This window comes from Artemia sp. Qi Xiang Cuo, chromosome 18 (genome assembly GCF_049724085.1).
Source record: "Artemia sp. Qi Xiang Cuo chromosome 18, ASM4972408v1, whole genome shotgun sequence".
Taxonomy (NCBI): Eukaryota; Metazoa; Arthropoda; class Branchiopoda; order Anostraca; family Artemiidae; genus Artemia; species Artemia sp. Qi Xiang Cuo.
The window spans coordinates 46,465,330-46,492,998 of record NC_142811.1 but is presented as its reverse complement, the minus strand read 5'-3'; the positions used below and the strand labels follow the sequence as shown (position 1 = coordinate 46,492,998).

At 36.2% G+C, this 27,669-nt stretch overlaps 1 protein-coding gene and 1 non-coding gene across 3 annotated transcripts in view; both read right to left on the bottom strand.

Moving 5' to 3' along the window:
• RtGEF (Rho-type guanine nucleotide exchange factor) overlaps window positions 1-27,669 on the bottom strand; it is a 142,396-nt gene that overhangs the window by 74,260 nt on the left and 40,467 nt on the right. For both annotated transcript variants that reach the window (XM_089104674.1, XM_089104673.1), the window contains 3 exons: window positions 27,022-27,190; window positions 22,943-23,161; window positions 3,468-3,666 (listed from right to left, as the gene is read on the bottom strand). In XM_089104674.1, the coding sequence (XP_088960800.1) occupies window positions 3,468-3,666; window positions 22,943-23,161; window positions 27,022-27,113 (510 nt within the window). In that variant the 5' untranslated portion in view covers window positions 27,114-27,190. The remainder of the gene's footprint in view (window positions 1-3,467; window positions 3,667-22,942; window positions 23,162-27,021; window positions 27,191-27,669) is intronic.
• TRNAT-AGU (transfer RNA threonine (anticodon AGU)) lies at window positions 7,912-7,985 on the bottom strand. The gene has a single exon. It is a non-coding gene; the product is annotated as a tRNA-Thr (tRNA).

The window sequence follows — 27,669 nt, the reverse complement described above, 5'->3', positions numbered from 1 at the left end:
TAGATTCAGGAATTCTTCATTTATTTTTGTGTTTGTATCTGATTAGTTTTTTTTTTCATGAATTTGAACTCAAATTCATGTTCTATACACAAACTCTGGTTGGTTTAACAAAGACAGCTGCAAGACTGGCAGATGAAGGGGGTACAACAGGATACCGAGAGAACTATAGACATGGGAATGCAATCATATTTTAGATATTGCCCAACTCCCCCAGTTCCCAGAATTAGATACAGGAATTCTTCATTTATTTTTGTGTTTGTATCTGATTATTTTTTTTCATCAATTCGCACTCAAATTCATGTCCTATACACAAAACTCTGGTTGGTTTAACAAAAACAGCTCCAAGACTGGCAGATGATGAGGGTAAAACAGGATACCGAGAGAACTATAGACATAGGAATGCAATCATATTTTAGATATTGCCCAACTGTCCCAGTTCCCAGAATTAGATTCAGGAATTCTTCATTTATCATTGTGTTTGTATCTGATTAGTTTTTTTTTCATGAATTTGAACTCAAATTCATGTTCTATACACAAACTCTGGTTGGTTTAACAAAAACAGCTGCAAGACTGGCAGATGAAGGAGGTAAAACAGGATACCGAGAGAACTATAGACATGGTAATGCAATCATATTTTAGATATTGCCCAACTGCCCCAGTTCCCAGAATTAGATCCAGGAATTCTTCATTTATTTTTGTTTTTGTATCTGATTAGTTTTTTTTTCATGAATTTGAACTCAAATTCATGTTCTATACACAAACCCTGGTTGGTTTAACAAAGACAGCTGCAAGACTGGCAGATGAAGAGGGTAAAACAGGATACCGATAGAACTATAGACATAGTGTGCAATCATATTTTAGATATTGCCCAACTGCCCCAGTTCCCAGAATTAGATTCAGGAATTCTTCATTTATTTTTGTGTTTGTATCTGATTAAGTTTTTTTTCATGAATTTGAACTCAAATTCATGTTCTATACACAAACCCTGGTTGGTTTAACAACACAGCTGCAAGACTGGCAGATGAAGAGGGTAAAACAGGATACCGAGAGAACTATAGACATGGGAATGCAATCATATTTTAGGTATTGCCCAACTACCCCAGTTCCCAGAATTAGATTCAGGAATTCTTCATTTATTTTTGTGTTTGTATCTAATTAGTTTTATTTCATGAATTTCAACTCAAATTCATGTTCTATACACAAACTCTGGTTGGTTTAACAAAGACAACTGCAAGACTGGCAGATGAAGAGGGTAAAACAGGATACCGAGAGAACTATAGACATGGGAATGCAATCATATTTTAGATATTGCCCAACTGCCCCAGTTCCCAGAATTAGATCCAGGAATTCTTCATTTATTTTTGTGTTTGTATCTGATTAGTTTTTTTTTTCATGAATTTGAACTCAAATTCATGTCCTATACACAAACTCTGGTCGGTTTGACAAAGACAGCTGCAAGACTGGCAGATGAAGAGGGTAAAACAGGATATCGGGAGAACTATAGACATGGGAATGCAATCATATTTTAGGTATTGCCCAACAGCCCCAGTTCCCAGAATTCGATTCAGGAATTCTTCATTTATTTTTGCGTTTGTATCTGATTAGTTTTATTTCATGAATTTCAACTCAAATTCATGTTCTATACACAAACTCTGGTTCTTTTAACAAAGACAGCTGCAAGACTGGCAGATGAAGAGGGTAAAACAGGATACCGAGAGAACTATAGACATGGGAATGCAATCATATTTTAGATATTGCCCAACTGTCCCAGTTCCCAGAATTAGATTCAGGAATTCTCCATTTATTTTTGTGTTTGTATCTGATTAGTTTTTTTTCATGAATTTGAACTCAAATTCATGTTATATACACAAACTCCAGTTGGATTGACAAAGACAGCTGCAAGACTGGCAGATGAAGAGGGTCGTCCAACTGCCCCAGTTCCCAGAATTAGATTCAGGAATTCTCCATTTATTTTTGTGTTTGTATCTGATTAGTTTTTTTTCATGAATTTGAACTCAAATTCATGTTATATACACAAACTCCAGTTGGATTGACAAAGACAGCTGCAAGACTGGCAGATGAAGAGGGTCGTCCAACTGCCCCAGTTCCCAGAATTAGATTCAGGAATTCTTTATTTATTTATGTGTTTGTATCTAGTTATATTTTTTTTATGAATTCGAACTCAAATTTATGTTCTATACACAAACTCCGGTTGGTTTGACAAAGATTGGCAGATGAAGAGGGTGAAACAGGATACAGAAAGAACTATAGACACGGGAGTGCAAGCATATTTTACGTATTGTCCAACTGCCCCAGTTCCCATAATTAGATTGAGAAATGCTGCATAAGGAATGTCATATCGCTGTTGATTAGTGACCTACGATTGATGGCGTGAGAGAGCAAAAGAATACTGCCGATGGTTAAGCACCTGGTTAAAGCCATATTTCCAGCTCCAGCAGCTCTCTCGATTCCTTTTTGATGGCTAGGGTTACGTAACAAGAGCCCAAAGCAAGTTAACCTTTTTCCAGTACAAAATCGGAAGTCGCCAAGAAGAGCCTCAGAACCAACAGAAGCTCTAAGCTTTTTCAAACTCTGTGTGAATAGAAAGATGTCCCATCACTTGAGTGGAAAGAGTTAAAGTTGACAAAGAAAATCCCTATTACCTCAGCGAAAGAGAAAGTAGTTTTTATCCAGATGAAGTTAGGTAAGACCACCTAGCATTCATCAACATGTGAGCCGTTTCATGAAAATCTTTTGTAAAAACAATCTAGTTGGCGAATGTGAAATGTGACGCGTGGTGGAAATACGTAAAACATATAAAAAGCAACCAGCTAACGTCTTGGGTGTGTCGAAGGTAAAACTTTTCACCTTAAAGTCATAGGCTTCCCAAACCGATTTTCGTTTATTCCTGTTAGTAATATAAAAATTGAAGTCAGCACATAATAATATGATAGTTTCTGCAGATACAGACAATATGAGGAATTTCTGGTAAAACCCTCATAGCCTCTCCCTTTCCCTATCAGGTAGGTGGGGAACACCTACGTCATCATCCTGCCGCAATGTGCCACTGAATATATTTCAAAAACCTGTCTTTTTCAAGCAAAATATTTCAGGCATTTTACACCTATATCTACATAGTATGGGTATCTTACAAGAGTGGAAACTGGCACTAGTGTTGAAAAAAGCCCACCAAAGCCATCCAGCTTGTGGTGTTTCTTGGCATTTTTTAAGTGTAATAATAAGGTAAAATTAGTCTAATTGGCAAAATTAGGGTACTAATAGGCGTCCAATCTCCTTTTCTAAGAAAACACAATTAGGAAGTTTCGAACGAATGTCAAGAAACGCCAAGCACTAGGTGGCATTGGTGATTTTGTCTTACACTTGCGCCAGTTTACACTCTTATTAGTTCCCAATACTCTTTGTTTACATCCATATTAAGAAGAAACAGATAAAAAGAAAAAACTTACAGCCAAGTCAGTAAACACAACAGCGGATCTCTGAGTGTCTCCCCTATCCGGGTAACTCTCTTCTAGATGTTTCTCCAACTCCTGTAAGTGGGTAGCATATCGCTCTAATCTTCTAAAAGGTCTACTTAACCCAGTCGTCAAAGTTAGTATGCCTGGAGGGGTTGCACCTCGTGTTTCCATAAATTTTGATAGTTCGTCCCTAAAAATTGGGAAATACTTTTAATAATACACTGACAGTTTTCTTCAAGTCCCTTAGTGAAGGTAAACTGATAGGAGTAGAAGTTCTAAAATAAATTGGCACTTGAAAAAACAACTTTTCTGCTAAGAGTAGGCAATTAAAAATTACCAGAAGTTGACAATTCAATATGTTTGCAACATTTAACATTTTTACTCTGAGAAGTTCTGCAAAATATAAAAGTGAGAAGTGAACACTTTGAATGAATAAATTGACATGAATTGAAACACATTTCGATCAGAGGAGCTAGAGACTGGTGAACTGAAGCAAAATGAACAAGGCTTATACAATATACAGTTTGTGGTTGAGAATTGTAATTAAAGAGCAATAGCAAGTCAAAGTCTGTGGCAATAGCAAGTGACTTGCTGATTTGACTTGAAGTCAAACTCTAAAAAAGGTCATTTAATGACAATGGATACATCATAAGAATCAGCATTTCATGGTGATTCCCAACATGTAAAATTCATTAGGTTTGAAGCAACCTACTAGAAGTTATTAGCAGAAAGTTTGTGTAATTTTGAAAAATAGGACCTCTCCCCCCCCCCCCAGAAAAAAGAGGGCTTTTTTGATGGAAATCGCATAATTGAATTCAACATGTGAAAAAAACGCATAATATAGGTTTCAAGTACTTTTATGCAGAAACAAAAAAATCTTGCAATTTTTCCCAGAATTTTTTCTGATTATTTTTCTATTATCCTTTCAAGTTTTGTTTTTGAGGAGGGCTTAGTTGCAGCTGAATATTTTTATTGTTATTTTAATTTTGTTGGGTTTTGTTGGGTGGTTCGTTGGTTTTCGGGTCCGGTAAGTTGTGCTCTAATTTTTTTTTTTTTTTTTTTTTTTTTTCTATTTCTGTTTTTTGTTTTTTTGTTTTTGTTTTTTCTTTCTTTTTTTTCTGTCTTTTTTTTTGGGTTTCTTGGTTTTTTGATTTATTAGGAGGGTTTTCTCCCGCACAAGCATTGCTTCAGGGAATCGATGATGTATATATTTTTTTTTTAAATAAACCCAATGTTACTTATAAAATGGGTGATAGTATCGGATAAATGGTTGCAGAGTGTCTGGAGGGCTTATTCAAGAGTAGTTTGAAATTTTAGCAAAGTGCTGATTTTGACCACTTTATAGCATCGAGAAACAATACATATTACTCCCAGTTGCTGTCACGTGGTGGTGAATTCGTCTACAAACATACGAGTTATACAAAATTTAGTTTTGGCGTAACTTATGCTCGTTTTTTTAGTACCTAAACAGCGTACAGCAATATAAAGTAATCTATAATTTATACTATAAAATTTAATTGTTGGAAAGCTAGATATATATTGGGTTCTCACACTTCGGAGGGGATGGATGAGAAGCAATTGGGAAACATCTAAAGGCCGCTTAGTTAACGAAAAATACAGGAAAATATTAACTAAATCGTAAGAATCTGGACATGTCGGAATGGATTTGTCACCAAAAGCTGTCCCTCGAGTATAAGCCTGGTTTAACGAACTATAGAGACGTTATTTACATGATATGGAACTAGTACCGCAAAACCCAAGGTATTTCTGAAAAATGGCATCTTATAATTATCTTTTTTATGAATGACAATCATTAATTTAATTCAATAGTAATTTTTGTGTAAAAATGTGGCTTTTTGGCTCGGCTTTCCAAAGATTAATTCACATATTTATCAGCATTTTCATGACAAACAAGATTTAGAAATCAGGTTACTCATGTCAAAATCGGAGGTCAGAGAACCGACCCATAAAGCTGTGCATTTACGAAAGGAACATGTAAGAAAAGATAATAGCCATATCATCGCTTTCATGGCTATAGGCGGTACCTGACATTTTCACACTTCTTAGAAAATAGCCAAGAACCATTTGCAAAGCTGTCCTCAATGGAAGAATCCGCAGGACAGTGTACATACAGTCACACTTTGATCCTGCTGATCTAAATTGTCCTATTGACCCTCCCTTAGCGAACGGTCTTGTAGCAATTATCTCGGGAGCTCAAAATGTCAGATACAACCTTTAGACATTACATCAACGATTTTATGTCTTGAAATAATATTGCTTTGATTTTTATTTAACATTATTTTATTTAATTTGATTATTTTACTTAATATTGCGTTGCTCTTTTATGCGAAATAATGTCCCGAATCCGAGAGTGAAAAACCACAGGATGTGAAATAATAAGACAAGGTAATTTGGTTTTTAGCCAAACCAGGCTGTTTAAAGATCGCAAGTAAACAAAAATAAAAACAAGCATTTTCAACTGAAAGTAAGGAGCACCATTAAAACTTAAAACGAACATAAATTATTCCGTATGTGCGGGGGGGGGGCAACCCTTCCTCGGCCCTCGCTCTTTACGCTAATGTCTTAAAGTTCTTTAAAAATATTATCATTCAAAATCCACAGCCCTTATCTTTTGAGTAGCTTTTCCTAAAGAATCAGAACAAAAAGTCAACTTTATGTCAAAATTAAATGGGCCTTGCGTTTCAGGGGTTGTTCTTAAAGAATCAAGGTATTGAGGAGGGGACAACCCCCCTCATTTACAGAATAATTTCTGTGCCTTTTAAGTTTTAATGTCGCTCCTTACTTTCCATTGAAAAAACTTGATTTTTTTTTTCAATTAATTCCTGACCGCTTTTCAAGTCATGCCGGGACATCCCCTCTCCTTTTCCCCCATCCGTGTAACATTTCTCCAGGAAAATTACCCCGGAAACTTCTCCCCTTGGAAAATCCCCCCCCCCTGACAAAAAATCGATCCGACAAATTTTCGTATATTTCCCCAAAACAAATACTATATGTTAACAATATGGGCAAATTGTGTAACTTACAGCCCTTTCCCCAGGGACTATGGAGGGTCATTTCATCATCAAAAGCATAGTTGTTGGACATTTCAACTATACTGAATCAAAAGGTTGTTTAAAAATTTTGATCAGATGTCTTTGGGGAAAAATGGGCATGGAAAGGGGGCTAGTTGCCCTCTAATCTTTTTAAGTCCCTTATAAAGGGCAGTAGAATTTTTGATTTCCATTCGAATGTGGTTGCTCTCGATCTTCTAGGTCCATTGGTTCGATACGATCACCCCTGGGAAGAAATAATAAATAAATTAACACGCGTCTTTTATCTTTTTTCTGCCCAAAAATACAAAATCCCACATTTTCGTAGATGGGAGCCAAATATATATCAAATATATACATTTTATATATTTGAAATTAGCATAAAACGCCATTTTTTTTTATAAATCTATTGTGTCTATTCGGTTTTTTAGAATTTCCCTTATTATTAGTATTGGGCCGAGTCGCTTCTTACTTACAGTTCTTTACCATGAACAGTTTGATAAAAATTGAAAAAGACACTAGCAATATTTTGCTACATCACGAGGCCAAGGATCTGAAATCCAAAACAGAGTTTTCAGACGTATGAAGTCTAGTGATAATGCTTTTGATTCTCTGACTGTACACACATCTGAAGATAATAGTCTTTGTCACAGTGGCGCAACCACTTGCCATAATCAATTATGGCAAGTGGGCAAGTCATCAATTACGGCAATCATTTCGTTTTTGACAAAAGTTTGCAAACTAACATTTGCTTTCAAAACAATAATTCATCAATTTTATCAAGTTTGGTTTGTAGTTACAAAAAAGGCGTGTAAGAATACGCTCAGAAGGAAAACAGGCGAGGATCTTACTTGCGAAGTCAGGGGGCCAAGGAGCTTTAAGTCATCACAGAAGGGCTTTTAAACATAAAGAATCAGATGATCCAAAATTTGGCTCTTAGCTCTATCCATTTCTGAAAAAGTCAGTTATGGTCAGAATGGCACCATCACTTGTCACTATCAAAACTTATAAGAATTTCGCTTTTTAACCCAAGATTTACTTTCAAATAGTTGTTTTCTTCGGTTGAGTAGTTGTCAAACAAAAGTGAACAACCCTATACGCAAATAGAAAAAGTGGGGGCTTAAAATCTCTAGGTCAAGGGGCCAAGGAGTTCAAAATCAGGATGCAAGTTTCTTGATAGAAAATAATTGGGTAATCCAACATCAATATCAAAACTCCATATATTCCAGGATATTAGTTTTGACTACAGTAGTAGCCTACCGCTATTTAGTACAATAAATTTTTTACCACAGTCCCTAGAACTGAGTATTCACTTATGAATTGACTATTTGGCGGTTTTCTTAGATCAATGTGATATCCTTTAAAAACGAAAAATCTAAAAATATAGGCACCAATGGGATTCGAACCCATGATCTCCTGCTTACTAGGCAGGCGCTTTAACCAACTAAGCCATGGCGCCTTGATAAGACGATTGTACCTTTCAATAGATCTTGAGATTCGAACAAAAGCAAAGCGCATCTGCTGCTTTGTCTGAATGAATTTTCTGCTAAAAGAAAAAATTGCAGAAAAAAATTCCCAGCAAAAGTCCCATGATTCACCTTCACTAAGGGTTAGATTTGGGCGAATCAAGCAAGGATTTTTAGTCTCTGTGACTTCAAACCAGAGCCGTTCCTATGGTAGGTGGCGCCCAGCGAAATTTGATTACTGCACCCTCATCCTGAATAAAAAAAAAAAAAAAAAGAAGAAAAAAAGCCGAATCAAAGTGCAAATTTGATTCGAAATGGGCAACACCCCAGCCACTTATCCCCTTTTGGCTAAACGCCACAGAATTAGGGCTAGGGCTAATTGCGTATGTCTTCTAGAACCTTAGCCCTAGTTTGACACTGGTATTTTCTGTTCTAAGGCAAAAGACTTCACACACAGGGCATGCAGGAAAAACGTAGAACAGTTCATATCAAATCCTATCTGTTGAAACCCTCTTACTGGCAAATCCTCTATCAGTCGCACTCAAAACAAACAATATTCTAATAGCTTTAATAAATCCTTTATAAAATAATATATATTGCAGCAACTTAAAATTTTTCCAATCAATTATTTTTAAGGACATAAAAAGTCACGAGCAACTCTCAAGTACAAAATGGAATTGGGACATCCTGGTGTGCAAAAAGTTCCAAAGCTGACAGTAGCAGAAATTCAAAAGCTGTCAACACTTTTGCAGCAAAACTTGTGTTTTGACAGCTTTGCTTTGAGCAAAACGTATTTGTATACGTAAAATTTGCAGAAAAGTAATAAATGTAACTATGCATAGCTTGCAGTAATGCAGTTAGAATTATCAATAGTTTTCTGAATCACATTTAACAATGTAATCTAATTCAGTGGCAAGCCATACACTAGCCATAAATATATTACTCCATAATTTTATATGTACCATGTTACCAAAAGTACTGTATCATATTACTTTAATACTGCTAATGGAGTAAAGTATTCAAAGTCTTAAGTATACTGTATATAGCTTACTGCTGTTACTTTATGGATGGAGTTGTACACTCCAATGGTATTGGTATTTAAAAATAATGCATACCCAAAAGTATGCTTGATACTCATTGATCACTATACTACAACTATAAAAAGCATCATTTGATTTTCTCGGAGAATATTGATTAACAGCCTGGCAGTCACATGCATTATGAAGCTGTGATATTAGTCTTGTCCTAATGTAATCCCCAAAATAAACAGAGAATAGCTGCTACATTGTAGTGTGGCTGCTTTAGGCTACTAATCTTCCATGTTCCAGCTTTCCCATTACCTGCTTTAACTGTGTGTACACTCTGATAGCTACCAACCCTTTTAAGATTCTTTCAACTGACGAATAAACAATTTTGAGAGAATTTTGCAATTTATGCAAGATGTGGATAAATATTCACTTTCAGTTGAAGAGAAGTAGAGTAAGTAAAAACTTGTCCACAAGGACGAAGGATAACAACAAGCTAAAAAAAAAAAAAAATTCACATCGTGACATTGAAACTCAATGAGCTTTTAGTTTGAACAAGTTTTAAAAAGCAGCAGCATGAGAGCTCACTCACAAAGCGGGATAGTACGTTACTTCTCTAATTGCGTGCTCTGTACTAATTAAATTCGATACCAATCTTTAGGATTACCAATATCTTTACCTTGAAGCATTAAAGATCAGGATTGTATAATAGTTTTAATGAGAACTTAGGACATAATGGTATTTACAAAGCAAGTGGAACATGGGGCTTTTTGGAGCTAATCTGGTCTACTACTTCACTAATGCGATGAAATTTTAGTTTTTCAGCATGATCAGTTGTGCGGAAGAAATGCCACTTCTTCCATGAACCGAAGTGAACGTCTAAGACAACTTCAATGAACGGCTTACACGTTTCATTAATAGTGGGCTCTGCCACAGGATAACTAACTCACTGCAAAGAGTGGCAAAACTAGTACTACGACCACGAGCACGTCTGTCCACAATACTGCCAAACTCAGAAACCACATCGTTATCAATCACCGAACGTGTCACTCGCGACATCAGGGGTTTCTGGCATAAAACTATGGGAATTCCATAGCATAAAAAACCTGTCGATAAGGAAGACGCTGCTTTCAAGAAGCAAGGAAGTAGCTGAGAATCAACCTGATCATCTGCTGACAGTTGTAACTTCATCTTGGCGAGATCATCAATATATTTATTCAATATATTCGTAATTTTCCATGGTAAGAGCTCCACCTTTTGGAGTGAAAGTGAAAGGCTAAATATAGTTTTGTAAATATCAATAATCCCTTCTAAACTAAGTAAGAAATCGGCATATGAGATCTTATTCAAATAATCATCTTGATTGTCACTAAGTAAGGAAAACATCAGGGGGTAATTGTCCCTGAAAGTTTTGAAAACTTGTGCTGAGTATGTAGCAAACCTAGCGGAGGAAAAGAACGATGGCTTCTTGAAACTGACACCTTGTGTCTCGGCAAGGGTTATCATTGCTTCAAAACTTTTTCCATCACCCATCTTTTTATTACTGGTGGATATGAGGTCACACAGACCTGAGACCCACTGTGCCGAATTTTGGGCATCTCCTTCAGCCAATTCAACATGATGCGCTGGATACCAGTTAAATTTATACCATGACGGATCACGGAGACCGATAAGCGTCAAAAGATAAAAGGGCACATGAAGCATAAAATATTATCCATCCATTGCACCACCTACAAGCTGCTGATTGATATCTTCTACCATCAGAGAGTGATGTTTCAAAGCTTCAAGCAGAGCGTGTGCAATGTCACAACCTGGAACATTCACCTATTGGGCATCATCTCGTCAGCAACAATAGCAAATGGCGGTGGCCATTTAGTAGTGGGTAGATTTGTACTAAGGCATCTTTGCAGTTGGGAGTCAATAAGTTTGGCAAAAATGGAAGTAAGACTTGCGACAAACATGCGACTTCGGCTTATTTCACCATAAGGAATGCCTTTCAAGCTATTAGTTTAAAAAAAAACTTTTTCAACAAAATAAGTTTTTTTTTAAAAGAAAAGAACTAAATGAAACCAAAATGAACAAAAATAGAATAAAATAATCTACCAAGAATACAACTACCATAAATCAATATCAATAAATAAATGAAGCCCAAAACGAACGGGATTAAAATAAATAAGAGTCAAACTCAAAACGATCAGAAATTAATATGAGTAGGGTACTAAACCTCAAGCTTTCTAAAGGCCAGAATATAATTTGTACTTTACTGAAAAAAATTCAAATGAACTTACTGAAAAAAAATTGCATTGTCAGTTTAATATACATATGCTGATATTGGTTCCTTAAAATCTCAATTGATTTTTGATTTCTTAACGTTAGAAAAGTGAAAAAATTTAAAAGAATTATTTTCAGTAAAGTACAAATTATATTCGGGGTTTTAGAAAGCTTGGGGTTTAGAACCATACTCATATTATTTTCTGCTCGTTTTGAGTTTGACTCTTATTTATTTTAATTTCCGTTTGTTTTGTGTTTCATTTATTTATTGATACTGATTTGTGGTAGCTGTATTCTTGGTAGATTATTTGATTCTATTTTTGTTCATTTTGGTTTAATTTAGTTCTTTACTTAAAAAAAAAAAAAACCTATTTTGTTGAAAAAGTTTTTTTTATTTAACTTCTGTTCGTTTTATATTGGCATAGTCTTTTTCAGGGAGAAAGACTGATATACCCACTGGACATAGCTTACAACCCTTGCCCCTAATCTCTGGGGACTGTTTCAACCCCAAAGTTCTTGTTATATGATATTTAGACCATATTAAATAGAATGGTTATCTCAAAATTTCTATGAGATACATTTCGGGACGATACGACGTGTGTGTGTGTGTGAGGTGGAAGGGGGGTTAGCTGCCCTCCAATCACTTTGACTCTTAAAAAGGACATTAGAGCGTCTGATTACCAGTCCAATGAGCCCCATCCGAAATTTATATGACCATGCTTTCTATAAAGTCTTATATGTCCCCAGGGCATAACTTACAACCCTTACCCTGAGGGCTGGGGGTTTTGTTATCCTAAAAGACATAATTTCCAGACCGTTCTGATACGCTGAACAAATGGCTATCTTGTTATTTTGATTGGGAGTTTTTGGGGAAAATTATGGGTGTGGGGGGGGGGGCATTTGCCCTTTGACCACTTCGTACTAATAAAGACACTAGTCTTCTCATTTTCCAATCAAATGAGCCCTTTTTGAAGCTTCTACGACAAAATTTTCTTAAGAACCTTATATGCCCCAGGGGCATCACTTACGACCCTTGTCCTGAGGGCTATGAGAGAGGATTGTCATCCTTAAATACATAACTTCCAGACCTTTCAACTACGTTGAACAAAATGGTCACATCAAAATGTTGATCGAAAATGCTTGGGAAAATGATGGGCATGGGGGGATTCTCCCTCCGAATACTTTTGACTACTAAAAAGGCAATGGCCCTTTTTAATAGTTATCCTCAAAGACATAATTTTCAGAACTTTCAACTGCGTTGAAAAAAAATGACTATCTCAAAATTTTGATTTTATGTGTTTGGGGAAATGGTGGGCGTGAGAGGGGGTTAGATACCCTCCAATCATTTTCAACTATTAAAAACGGCACTAGCCATTTCAATTTCCAATCGAATGGGCCCTTTTTGAAGTTTCAATGACACTGTTTTCTAAGAACCTTATATGCCCCCAGGGTCTAAATTAAAACCCTTACTCTGAGGGCTGTGGGGGGGGGGGGGTTGTCATCCACAAGAACTAATTTCCAAAAATTTCAACTACGTTGAATAAAACGCATATCTCAAAATTTTGATTGGATGTGTTGGGGGAAAAGGAGGGCGTGAGAGGGGTGTTAGTTGCCCTCCGATCACTTTCGACACTAGCCCTTTCAATTTCCAACCAAATGAGCACTTTTTGAAGTTTCTACGACAACACGTTCTATAAAACTTTATATGCCCCCAGGGTATAACTTACAACCCTTGCCCTGAGAGCTGTGGGGGGTTGTCATCCTCAAAGACATAATTTCCAGAAATTTCAACTACGTTGAACAAAATCGCTATCTCAAAATTTTGATTGATGTGTGTTGGGGAAAAGGTGGGCGTGAGAGGGGGGTTAGTTGCCCTCCAATTACTTTCGACCATTAAAAAGGGCACTAGCCCTTTGAATTTCCAATCGGATGAGCCCTTTTTGAAGTTTCTACGACAAAACTTTCTATAAAAAACCTTATATGTCCCCAGGGCATAACTTACAACCCTTGCCCTGAGCTGTGGCTCAGGGCAACCCTTGGCTCTGGGGGGGGTGTCCTCCTCAAAAACATAATTTCCATCTAGAAATCAACTACGTCGAACAACAGGTTCATCTCAAAATTTGATTGGCTGAGCTTGGGAAAATGGTGGGTGTGGAAGGGGTTTTACATTCCTTCCAATCACTTTCGACTATTAGAAAGGGCACTAACCATTCCAATTTCTAATCGAATGAGCCATTTTCGAAGTTCCTTCGAAAACTCCTTCGATACGAAGTGCCCTGGTCCAAAGAAAAAAAATAAATAATAGATCGTGCCAACATCGTTCTTTACTTAAGCAGCGCTATTGCACTGCCTATGATCAAAAGTTATATCGCCTTTGTATTGGAACTGGGAACCATGACCCACTTTAAGTTGTCGATAAGCATTCAGACCACAAATCAACGCCGTTCTATGGTTTCTACACATAAGCTGATCGGCTTTGGACTTTTTGACAGCGTCATCTAGCAAACATTGCTCATGAGCTGACGATTCTAGATGCCGGACTAATTTCGTCTTGAGATTTCGGAACTCCCTAGGTTGATTTGAGTCTGTACAAGTAAAGTGAAAAATTGTAAATAACTGGACTGGTGTTGGTGCAGGTTAAATACTGGGTCCAAAGCTCAGTCTCTTCATCAAAATTTAGAAACTTAAACTACTCGTCTAAAAGAGTCTGAAGTCTTGTTGTTGTTTTGGCACTATGTGTCAATATCACCAAAGCTTTGGAATAGTTAGTACTACTAGGTCTGACATTTTCTAATACAGAGCTTGATGATGATGTTCATTTGTTCGGAAGCTTTTGTGGAAGAGCTTTTGTCATACTTATAACTAATACTAGCTGGTCTGACTCTAGGGTTACTGCACAGTTGGTGTCATCGGTTCTGGGGATTGGCTGGTGTGGAGGGTCTAGGAGGGCTAGAGATAACTATAGGGTGCACATTGGTAGGCTCTGGGGCGCTTAAAGACCTACCGACTGTTTGGTTAACATGATTTTCTGGCTTTTCAATTGATTAATTTTCTGAGTCAGGAAGAAAGTCAAGCATAGACAATGAGCACTCAACTGCTGAACTGGGTGGTAGAGTTGAACTAGATATGCTACCAGAATTAGTGACTGGAAATTTGGTGAAAGCACTAGTAATTGATTATTTCCCTTTTAATCTGAAAGGCTGATTAGGGTGTTTTTTGGCAATATGGTCTTTGACTGTGTTGTACTGGCCAGATACCTTACAGTTCCCGCAATGAACAAGGCACTTTGAAGATGGAGGCATGTCTTGCTAGAACCAAAAAAGAAGGGGCTAGTCAAGTTGTAAGTGTTTTAGCCTGTAAGTCGATGGTCTGTGAGAGAAACAAAACAAGGTATTTGACGGGAACCAATACTTTAGATCAACTTAGGTATTTACTTTAGATCAGTTTATGTAATTTTACTAGGCCATAAAAACTGCCAAGTTGCATTGCTACTATGCTACCCCACTTTTTGCACGGTGTCCCCCCCCCCCTAATATGCAAATATATAGCCCAAATTTTATAAGTCCATTGCATTCTATCACACGTCACTCGTGCTTGTGTTCTATGAAGCCGGTTTTCTGAGATCTAACCTAAGCGTAATTCTTGAGTGTGTTTTGTTTAATTAAGAAGTACCATTAAAAACTCACTAATTGGTTATAATTCGATTTTGTTGAAGTAATAGAATCCAGAGGCATTGATTTATCATGACCCAATTAAAAAACAATTTACACATCTTTTGAAAATTGCCATATTTACTTTACGTCGTTAGCATCACTCTTGTTTAAAACCGTGCACCTATAAGCTGAACCAACTGTGAAAAAATCAAGAACCAAAAAAGTTCATGGGAAATATAAAATTTGGATTATATATTTGAGTGTTAGAGAGGGGGGAGTCAGGTATGGGAAAAGATCCAAAGCTGCTGCCTGCCAGTAGCAGAATTAAACAGACTTCCAAAAGCTGCCAACGCTTTAGCAGCATAACTTGTGTTTTGACAGCTTTTCGTTGTGCAAAATTTATTTTACATGCAAAAATGATATTTTCAGACAAAATCTGCCAACAAATTTGAAAACTGCCAAGTAGCATTGCTACTTTGCTACCCCATTTTTTGCACGGCAGGGGACATCCTAACTGACATCTATTTAAAATATCTGCAATTTACATAGATGTTACTATATTTTTAATAAGCGATACTTAATATGCTAGATACCCCCCCTCCCCTTAATTTATCTGGGTACTTAGAATAATTATTTACTAGAGATAAACCAGACTCGTTTAGAGTATGGAGACTTTCAGGCCAGTGCTTTCTCGTCGAATCAATTATCAATAAGATTTGTTTCCTGGAAATCCTTGCATTTATTTTTACAAATTTACACCCCCTCTAAAACTCTAGGCCCCTCCGAAAAAAATAACCAAAATAAAGCCTGAATTGACAAGAAGCATGGACGCGCAGCGTTTTTAAGAAAAGAACGGACGGTTTTTTTTCACTTCAGAATTACGTGGCATGCAGTTTTCAATCTTCTTTTGGCCAATGACTCAACTGCTAGAGGTTTGCAGAATAAAATTTTCATTTAAAACCCAATCTTTTATTTATTATAAGATCAATACTGAGCCTTAGCAAGAATACATAATTTTATCATTGTGTAATTTAAGATAAGATATTTATTTCCAAAAAAATACTGTCATTAGCCCCGAAGGACCGAATTTGTTTGTTCTCCTTTCAGACTTTCTCAACTTTTCAATTGAGAATATTTTCAAGTATATTTGCCTACATTATACAGTTCATTAGTTAATAGGCCGTATTCTTTATTTTTACCGTTATCTATTGAATCTATTCTGAAAAATACACCTGAAAAAAAAAACGAGATAAGATAATACCTATCCAGAGCATTATTTAAAAAAAAAATGCGTCAAATGAGATAGAAGCCAGTAAGGATATTACCTATTAATTTAATCAGAAGTTACTAAACAAATTACTTAACTATATAGTTAAAATTAGCAAGTCTGTTAAAAAAAAAAAAAAAAAAAAAAAAAAAAAAAAAAAAAAGAAGCCTACCGGCCCTGTAGTGGCGCAGCGGGATTCATGTTTGCTTGATAACACGGGACCCGAAGTTAATACTCAGCTACAAGAACCCGCTGCAGGACCCAGAGTTTGATTCCGACGATGAGATTATGCGAAAGCGTTCCCATAACAATCCAAAAATGAAGAAGAAGAAGAAAATTACAAGACTTTTCATCACTACAATATCAACATCTACGACAATGCACAGCGTTTTCTGCAAGCCGCCGAGGTCACACGGTAATCCCAATTTTTCAAAGAAAAAGGCAATTATTTCAAATTTTCCACATTCAAAGAAAAAATTCGTTGGTTTAACTGAGCGTTGGGATTTCAGATTTACAAGATAATTACTGTTACAAGCTTCCTTTTTTGCCAAAAAAGACTTCAGAAAGAAAAGGAAGGGTTAAGAATTGTGAAAGGATTCTTAACTCATACAAAATTCCGAGGTAAACACTTTCATTGATAAAATTAATGAAACGTGATTTTTTTTATCTAACTAGAAACTGCAAAATCAGTCCCGTCGTGTAAAAGATAATGCCAATCCTCCAAGATCTTTAGACATTTCTCCCCGACTTAGAGAGGGAAACGCCTCAGGATTTTCCCATATTATCGTTGGCCAAAACTAGCGTTACTGCTAAGTTCTGAATGAAGATAATGCTTATCTAAGTATAAGAGGATTTGACTTCAAGTTCAAGGCTAAGGTCAAGAACGTGTCTCATTCCCCCCCCCCATTAATACGCATTAACGAGTGCAAAAACAACAGAGAAAATTTCATGCTACTTGATATTCCTACATGAATATCAATTTGTGCCTGTTTTCGAGTATAACTCACTGTGTAGGCACCCTCTGTAAATATTTTGCTTTCCATTGATTCATATTTTAAAAGTGTTATTTTGTCTTGTAGTGATTGATTGAGAAATTAAATGAACTTGAACTTGAACATGAGATTATTAAATGCATTGCATTAGTATGAATTGTAAAATAAATTATAAAAAAATTGATTACTATAGATGGAAACAGAGGGCAGAGGGGAGAGAACCCCATCAGCTCATTGGTCCCAGAAAAATAAATCTCAACCATTTGTTTTAATTATAACGTATCGTTTTAGAAGATCACATCCTCATATGGGCTCCGACAGTGAGTCTAGCAACTCAAAAATTACCCTTATTATTATTTGCGGATGACTTTGAACCGGTCACTAGAATATCACACGATTTTCAGACACTGCATCTGATAACGGAATATAGGAAATGAAAAAATTAAAGCTGAATGTTGAAAAGAGCGAAGATATTATATTAAAAAAAGAGGGCTAAACGGAAAGCAGGTCGTCCTCGTCTGGAGTGGGAGGACGTCATAAAGAAAGATTTGAAGGAAATGGGAACTTCCTGGGCGGTTGTAAAAAGGGATGCTTTGAATAGATTGGGGTGGAGGAGGAGCGTGTATAGCTGTGTTGGCCTCAGGCGGCTTGATGCTGCGGTGAGTTGTTAGTAGTAGTAGTAGCAGTAAGGAGAAACGGAAATTATAAATTTAAGTTTAATTTTTAGGAACATTAAATTTAGGAACATGAAAGCATGTAATATAATAAAATATTTGAGATTTGTTTCATCGGATAATGGAGGTTTTAAAAGTCATGTTAATGAGGATATATAGAGCAATATAGAGCAGATTTGATATAATAATGGAATTATATATGAGGGTATATAACCCCCTATGCCTTTCTAAGGCCAGAACATAATTTGCACTTTACTGAAAAAAATACAAATGAATGTGCATTGTCAGTTTAATACACATATACTGATATTTAGTAATCAAAATGTTAATATTATTTGATTTATTAAAGTTATAAAAGTAAAAACATTTATATTTTTTTCAGTTAAGTGCAAATTATGTTCTGGCCTTGGGAAGGCATAGGGGTTTAGAGCCCCCAACTTATGTTAATTTCTGCTCGTTTTGAGTTTGACTCGGTTATCTATTGTAATTTCTGTTCGTTTTGGGTTTTATTTATTTATCGATGCTGATTTGTGGTAGTTTCACGCTTGGTAGATCATTTTATTTTATTTTTGCTAATTTTTTGTTTAATGGAGTTCTTTACTTTTCTTTGAAAAAATTATTTTGTGGAAAAAGTTTTTTTTAATTATTCTGGAAAAGAGCTAGAGCTAGTATAGAAATATATCTATAAAAATGAATTACATTTTTTTTTGCACGGTAAGCAGAGCACACTGAAGTTGAAGTAGCCTTAAACTTTGACTTGGAACTTCATAACTCGACCATTTCTTTCAGAAAAGAATTTTGGAGGGTTATTCCATGTTGATAAGAAAAGAGGGTAAAGGTGCAGGTTAGTTCTCCCTGATAAAAACAACTTATATCAGCAGATACAAAGAAGAAGCCCATTTGCGGCATTCTGTGGGACCCCAAGGTCCAATGCTAGTATCAGATCCCGCAAGTGGCAGTTTACGCTCGTCAAGTTCTGGCTGTACCAGCCACAAGTGCCCCAGCTACGCGGCTTTTTAACACAATAGGACTGATAGTGACTGCAAAAAGATCAATGGCTCCAAGCAGAGTGAACAAACTCACTTTTGTTACATCAATTGTGACTGAAGTGATGTAACCGCTGATTTAAAATTTTTGGTGTTTTTAAGCAATGGTATCTGACTTGTATACAGTGTTTTTTTTATGTTGTTATTTGTTGTTTTTTTGTTTGTTTTTTTTTTCACTTCCTTTTCGTATGTATTTGATGAACAGGAGATGTTTGAACTTCAAACTTTGAAAGTTATATAAACATTAGCCGAAATCATTAACAACAAGAAAATGACTAAACACGGGATTTTATAGGAACAATGCGATGTTAAACATAAACACAGCATAGGTTTCCCAGGGTCTAGTGACTAAAAATGAGAATTCTACTTGGTCTGATCGACGGTGAACATAAACACTTTCTGCACGGCCCAACAAATTCTTGTTTTTTCATATTGTTCTCTTATGTTTTTAGCAAACCATTTAATAATCCTTATCCTTACTAAAATCAAGTTGAGGTTGAACGTGCTTGGTGAAGTGGAATTTTTATTATTATTTTTAATCAGAAAAATCGGCGCGCCGCCAGAAAAATTTCGGCGCGCCTGGCGGCGCGCCGCCGCCGATACTAAATCACACATTCGCCGCCGTCATGTCGGCTTGGCGCGGCTTCAGGGACTAGTTTTGACTACATCAGACAACTCAATCGCAAATTCTGAAGGGTGACATGGACCTGTTTTCTTTAAAGCTACTAGGTCTATTTTGATGCTTAGATTTTGGCTGAAGTTAATTAAGCTGAATGAAGACAGACTAGCTAGAACTGCAAAGAAAGAGATGCTAAAGAATGGTTCGAAAACTTCGATGTCATTTCAGATTAAATCAATACTAGAAAGAGTGGAAAAGCCTAATTCATGGAATGATGGTCTTGGTCCTTGTGATTTACCTACAGATTTAGAAAGCCAGATACAATTTATTTAAAGGGTCAAGAAATTCAGTACTGTCAGAGGCTAATTGGCAATTCATCCGCATTAAAACCCTATAATCTGGAAAATTCTAGTTTTGGAGGGGAAGTTCATTTTAAATTTAAGATATTGGGCAAGGTTTTTTGTCGAAGGAAACAACAAACGGCAAATTGCCTTCCAATATAGAACAGGCATAATACATTTGATAGACAGATCGTGATTCCTAAAGGACGGTATGCTTATCTCTTCTCTATGGAGGAAGAAGAAGATTTGGACCATTTTCTCCAAAATTACCCGGAGCTTTCTGATTCCGGGGGTAAAAACTTACATGAGATTGATTTGCTACTTCCTGATATTCTTGAAAGTAGAAACCAGACAAAAATTACCCGAGATAGATGCTTAAAAAGAAGGGACAGTTTATGCTATTAAGTCTTTTTGTTTCTAGAACAGACATTTTTAGGTTTGAATTTGTGTTTTGTAATTTGTTTTTTTTAGTGATATCCTTGTTTTGTACACATTTTTCTGCACATATGTCCCCTGGGCTTTTGAAATACACCGATCTATCAATTCATTTTCACTCCTGAATGGCTCGCTAAGGGCATTTAGGATATATAGTGGAAAACTACAGCATTGTGATGTTTTCTGACCCACAACTGAAGTATTTGCTCCCTAACTCTTTACAAGTTCTCCTTCGAACATTTTATGCGAAATAAAAAGCGGCAAAAAAATACATACTATGATTTGTTGTACTATGCAAAAAATGTGGGAATTTGGGAGCACTGAAATTATACGAGTGAGTTATTGGGGAGTAAAAGTAAGTTAAGAGCATAAAATAATAATTTAAGTTTATTTATTAAATTTGAAATATTAAGCTTTCCATACAATTGTAAACTGTTTATAGTTTGAAATCATTTGTATTTTTGCTATTTTGCCATTAATATATTATACGATGAAATTTTATCGATATTGGTATTAGTTGCTGACAAAGCTCTCAACCTTGTAAAAAATGATCAACTATTGTTACTAGGAATTTCACATGATATCATGACAAAATGTTTTGTTTAATGTAAAATTACATCTTATTTTAATTTAATCCCTTTCGACTCTTAAAAAAGTAACAGGAAGTTTTAATTCCCAATAAAATAAGTCCCCTCCTAATTTGTTTACGACCAGTCTTTCCATTAGAAGTCAACCAGAATAAAAAACAATGTCGCTCACAACGGACACGGTGCTCTTTAATAAGTGCCCCCAGGGTGGGGGGGGATTGATTGTTGAATGTCATCGCTTTTAAAATGGTGCCACCCATGGAAAGAATAAGTTTCACACAAAGGTTAATAGTACGATTTGTTAAAATTTTAAGAAAAACATTCATAAATACGGCATCAAACAGCATCTTAACGCGCTAAGACTCAAATGCTAGTAATTGGCATTTAAAAGTCAAGCTACTTAAAGTGTTCACTTGCGTCCCCGATTTTTTAAGTAGCCTAATAGGTTTTTATTTTTTGTCTTCTTACCATAATGATAGCGAGTTGTTGAGGAAATGACGTCGGTAGCGGGGTTGTGTCCTATGGAACGCGGTAAAGTCTGACGGAGAGCATGGAATCAAATGGCAAGGTAAGACTCTCCTAGACTTAGATTATCCAGATGATACCTCAACTGAACTGCAATTACTATCAGTTACGAAAACTATGCATGTGAGACATTTGCAAATTCATACTATCCCACCACCCATATAATAGAGACGCTCAAAAATTACATCCCGACTGATATTGGAACCCTGTTCCTTGTAATCTTAAGAAAAACTTGACACCCAGACACCTATGTCGGGGTGGGGGAGCTTTTGGCACAAAATCAACCCAAAAATAACTCACACAATAGATACTTTGGTTAGTTTATAGATTTGATGGTTTGAAGTCGATTGGTTTACCTCAAAATTTTCATTAAAAAACAAGAAACAATCAGCACAATAGTAGAATTAGTTCAAGTTTTGTACATCAGCACACATAATTATAACTATTTACTTTCTTGCGTAGCTTTTGAAACATATTTTTCTTTTCTTTAGACAGTTAAAATACAGTGCCTTTAATGTAATTCATTCACTTTTGCTGTTTCCCAGTAAGAAAAAATGATGACATTCGTATATCGAAACTGTCAAGACTATCGACATCTGATACGAAAAGCATTGATGTTCGTGGCATCATGTCGAGTGTTGAGCTACAGTATTCAATGAGGATTAGTTGCTAAATCATTTGTCAAGTATTGTTCATTTATAAATTAGTTTAATTTTTTAATTGCTGGATGTGACATTCTGTCATCATAGTGAATATCAAAGCCTACAGTACATAGTATTATGTAAATCTTTTCCCCATTTCTTTTCTTTGGCTTGCTATACGAATGTTCGTTGCAGTCACCTGAAACTGACACAGCGCAAAGTGGTGTCGACTTCATGGCTGTGTTTATATGAAGGGCCACCACTTCTTGAGAGAGAAAGCCTTATAGCAGTAGATATTAACAACAGTTGCCAGAAGGTCTAGCCCAGAATTGTCGGTGACCAAACAATCAATCCGTTTTTTATTGTCTTTATAGTTCTCTCCAGATGCAAAGCCATCGCTTGATAATGATAGACTTTTCGTGATTTTAACAGCAATTTCCTTCTCAGTTTTGATATATTAACATCGATACTATCATATCGATATATAAACATGCTGACATCATCAATATATTAACACATCGATATACATTAACAGCGATATAATCGATGATAATCATCAGTTTTGATGTATTAACTCCAGTTTCCTTCGTGAAAAACGTCCAAGACCGAAAAGAAATATAACCCCATATCGCCTCCCTACAGGGAATATTCTCACCCTTGGGAACGAGAGGTTAGTAAAATATCACCTCCCTACAGGGAATATTCTCACCCTTGGGAACGAGAGGTTAGTAAAATTTTTAAGTAAGCAGGAGGGAGTCAGACGCGTAATAAAGATACATTTCAAGTACCAAATAAATGGGTTTATTTTAACCTGATCCTTAGGAAGGAGTATTCCCCCACAATGCCCCTCTTTGTAAGCAAGTATGGTCCTTACCTATACTTTTCGACAATTGTTATTGCTTTTGGATGGCTTGAACAATACTGAATATGAACTGTCTTCAGATGAGGCGCTTGTGAAAGAAAAACTCTTCCAAATCGAGGTGTTCCTGATTTGCTCCCCATCATTTCTTCTAAGGCATGAAGCATGTTGTTATGAATACGAATGACTTCTTCATAATTTGCCACCAATTGTGCATAATCAGCTTGGGGTAATCTGGCAAAAAGTAACAAGTTGATTATTAAATAGCCCAATTAGCAGCAAAAAAAAACAATCTCCATAGTAAAATAAATTATGTAAATAATAATAGAATAATGATAAAAAAAATTAAATATATGAAACAATAATAACAATACTTCTTCAACACAACTGCAAAGTGGTATAGGAACTAAAATCTAAAGCTGAGTTCACACAGTTGCATTCGTTTTATGACACAGAACAGGTCACACTTAACGTAGGCCTATAAAAGAAAAGCTCAAACCATTCACCCTAAACTGGTTTAGACAGCCATTAAAAACCAGAAACTGACAGCAGTGATATTCAGGTGTCAGAATAAAAACAATTTAAACTAAATTTAGAGTTAATAAATGTGCAATTTCACAGTATGAGCAAAAAAATCACAAAATAGTAATTTCTAATTCATGAAAGTGAAAACAAAAATCTTTTATAGCACAGTGGTAGAGATAACCAAACAAATAGTGCTGCCAATGCCCGCCCTCTTGATTGAACATTATTTTATTCTTCTTCTTGTTTGGACTGTTAGAAAGAAGCTGCTGCATAATCTGGTCACCTGAATCGAAGTCCAGGAAATATTGCTGCTTCCAGGGTGTTATACTTTCTCTATGTATTTATAATTTAGGGTTCAACAGTAAAACTAGATATTTTCATCCCGTGTACTGATATTAAACATACAGTTCGGCCATAGAAATACGAAAGGCCTTAAGTGACACATCGGTCAAAAATGAATTGTATATCGATACTACTAAAATCAGGCAACGCTCGATCGATTGATTTAATCTGAATGCGCGTATACTCTTTCGTTCTCGAGATATTTCAGTTTAAAATCCACTCAAAATGCGTCATAACCAAATTTGTGCCGCTTTTATAGACTAAAAACGGTTAAGTGCAGAACCCTTCCATAGTCATAAAAATAACGCCTTTTGAACCGTAAAACCGTCGACAACAGTTTTCGCTTCTCCAGAACATCTTGGAAAATATCACTTAAGGCCTTTTGCATTTCCATGGCCGAGTTTAGTAATGGCGTGTTAAACACGTGCTTTATGAACGAAGTGGTTCAATCCCTATGCATGGAAAAAATACAAATAAGTTATGAATAATGTAGAGTACAATGTAAATTATTGCAGCAAAGTATGGTGGAAAACTCATCACTTTGCATCCTAAGAGTACGGACACTAAAGAACAAAGAGAAAAGCATTTAAAGCGTTTTTACTGCGCTTGTATAAGCAAATTGTAGACAAAAGGCTTTATGAAGACGTATTGAAAACAATCCTGTACAACAAAATGGTTCAACCTTGATGTACAGCAAACACAAACGCCACAGGATAAATGCAATGCACGACAATGACAATTATAGCTATGTGGTGCAGAGCTCCTCATTATACGGCGTAAAAGCCAGGGGCGGATCCAGGATTTTTTTTAGAGGGGGGGGGGGCACAAAATAGGTTGATCCGATAAACTTGCGTTAGGAGCAAACTTGCGTAAATTACACTACTTTAGAATATGTTAGGGGGCACGCACCCCCTCACCCTCCCCCTGGATCCGCCACTGTTAAAAGCATAGATGTGGAAGACCAAAAAAGAAACATCACGACATTTTTTGCTGAAAAGACTCAAGAGATCTTTAGGTTTACAGCTTAATGATGAGGTGCCCAACACAACCCTTTTTAATGAATGGGTTCAATCTCGATGCAAACCAAATGACAATACAAAGAAGTCAATACCGTGCACAAAGTTAATGAATATAGCAAAGTATGCTGCACATACTATTACTGTATGGCGCTCAAGTACAGGCACAATAGAAGAAAATAAAGGAAAATGGTTCAGTTTCCTGAACTTCATGAATGAACTGGTTCAGTTCTGGTGCATGATGTTTACTAATCTGCCAAGATCAATACACTGCACAAAAGCAATGGTTGCAGCTAAGTATAGTTAACAACTCATCACTGAACGGCGCTGAAGCACAAATCCTAAGGATCAAAGAGAACAATACATAAACTTTTTGTTGAACGTGTAATTAGTGATAAGATAACAATGACAATTCTTCATGAGCAAAGTTGTTCAATCTCGGTTATATGACAATTAAATATATAGCCGGATAAATATGGCACACAAAAACGATGAATGATTAAAACTAAGTATGGTGTAAAACCCATATTGTACGGCATAAAAGCAGGGAAACTAAGATATGTACGATGTTTTTACCTGAAATTGTTTACAAAATTTCAATGATGAGGTGCCAACACAAATCTTTATAGACAAAGTGGTTAAATCCCAATGTAAAGCAAAAACAAATACAGTACGATATATACGATTCATGACAACAATCATTGAAGTTAAGCGTGGTGCACAACTCCTGACTGTAAAGCGCTGTACAACCCAACTCAACAGTATATAGAGCTGAAGCACGGGCATTAAAGAATGAAGAAAAAGATATACATGACGTTTTTTGCTGAAAATGTGTAAGATAATTTTAGCAATGTGGTGATTAAAAAAAAAAAATCATGAACAGTATAGTTCAATCCTGGCGGAAAACAAATAGAGTACAATCAATACAATACACGACAACAAAGATTCTCGTTATATGGTAAAAAAAAAACTACACGGCGCACAGTAAATCACTGTATGGTGCTTAAGTTCGGGTACTAAGAAAAGAAAAAAATATGATTTTATACAAATTCTGGGATGATGTGCCCAACATACTTCTTCATGACCAAAGTGGTTCGATCTTGGTGCACGACAAACCCAGACACTGCACGATATATACCATACAAGACAGCTATCATTGAAACTTAGTATGTTGCATATCTCATCACTATACTTTGTTGAAGCAAGAGACCTCAATAATAAATCCGAAAATATATAAGACGTTTTTTATGAAGTTGCTTAAGATGGTCTGACTGCTAAGCGTCAATCCCAATTCTTAATGAAGTAAGCAGTTCAATACTAGCAAACAACAAATACAGGTACGACAAGATCAATATGGTGCACAATAGCAAAGACTGCAGCTAATATGATGCACAAGTCATCGCTATACGTCGCTGAAGCACGGACACTTAAGAACTAAGGGAAGGATACATGAGATTTTTTGATGAAGTTATTCAAGAAAATTTTAGTGAAACGGTGCCTAACGCAGGTGTTTATGAAAAAATTGACCGAATTTCAGTCAATTTGTGAAGGACGAAAGCATGGCTTCAATGGTAAAGGTAAAGAATACAGCACTGGGCTTTACATTCCCTACCGGCGGTACTTATCTCCGTTTCTTGACCCCTCAGCCAGGAAATGCACTAGTAGGTTGGGGGCCAGCCATCCTGTGCTTTGATACACTCCTCCTGTTTACCTTCCCCGGATTTCTCCAAATACCCATTAGGAGCTGGATCGACTCTGACTAAGCTTACAGAGTCACACTACTAACCCACGTTCCAAACCAAATAATCAGCAACACCAGGACTCGAAATCTATATTGAATGACATCGGATTACAAGTCTAGCACGCTAACAACTCAGTTAAAACGGCTCGTAATGGCTTCAATGAGTTTACAATGTTCTTCAGAGGATTCACAAAGTAACTCAAGAACGACGTTACTAAAGAAAAATTTCAGAGATCCCTGATTAAAACAAGACCAGAAAATAGACAATTACGTCAAACCTTTGCGGGATTCCTCACCTATCACCATTTTTTTCGGTACGTTACACTGAGAAAACCTCACGTAAAAATTACTAGGATAGAGACATCAGACACAATATAAGCCTAATTAAAAATTGGCTATGAACAAAAAGAAAGGTTGATGACAGATGGCATAGACAGATCAGGCTCAGGGAAGAAGAAAGAAAAACTTACAGACTACATTTCTCTAGTGGCTTCAAATATTGTTCAACAAGGTTCTGGCATTCTTTTATAAAGTTCCTCTCAGATTCCGTTATATCATTCATAATTATAATCTGAAAACTCTTCTGTTTTGACTGAATTTCCTGTCCATTGTCTGGTAAAGATGTTGAAATAACGCCGCCTAAAATAGTTGTAATAATCAATATACACAAAATAAATATATCACTTACGCTAAACAAACGGTACATGGAATCTACAGCCATTGATGCCGATTTAGTGCACTCCCGAAAAAATTTGGAAATCGAATCTCTAAACTAGCACATAAAGGAATTAAAATACAGCCTCATAGACATCTCGTCTATTTTATCTATATACACAAGAGAAAATAAATATATGCAAGTCGAAGGGAGGGTTCTCCCAAGATCTGAAAACATTAGGCACCCCCCCCCCACCCCTTTGATAATATTTGGTCAGGTTTGGCAACTTTGTATTTGTTTTCATTTTGATTTTCGATAAATTTACAATCGAAAGTTCCAAACTGTTGGGAAAAAAGAAATCAAAGACAGCCATGTCATAATTATGATTAAATCGACATTCCTGAACTTTCTTACATGTGATGGGTAGCATAAACAGTAGAACTATCACGCAAGCCATCTTACA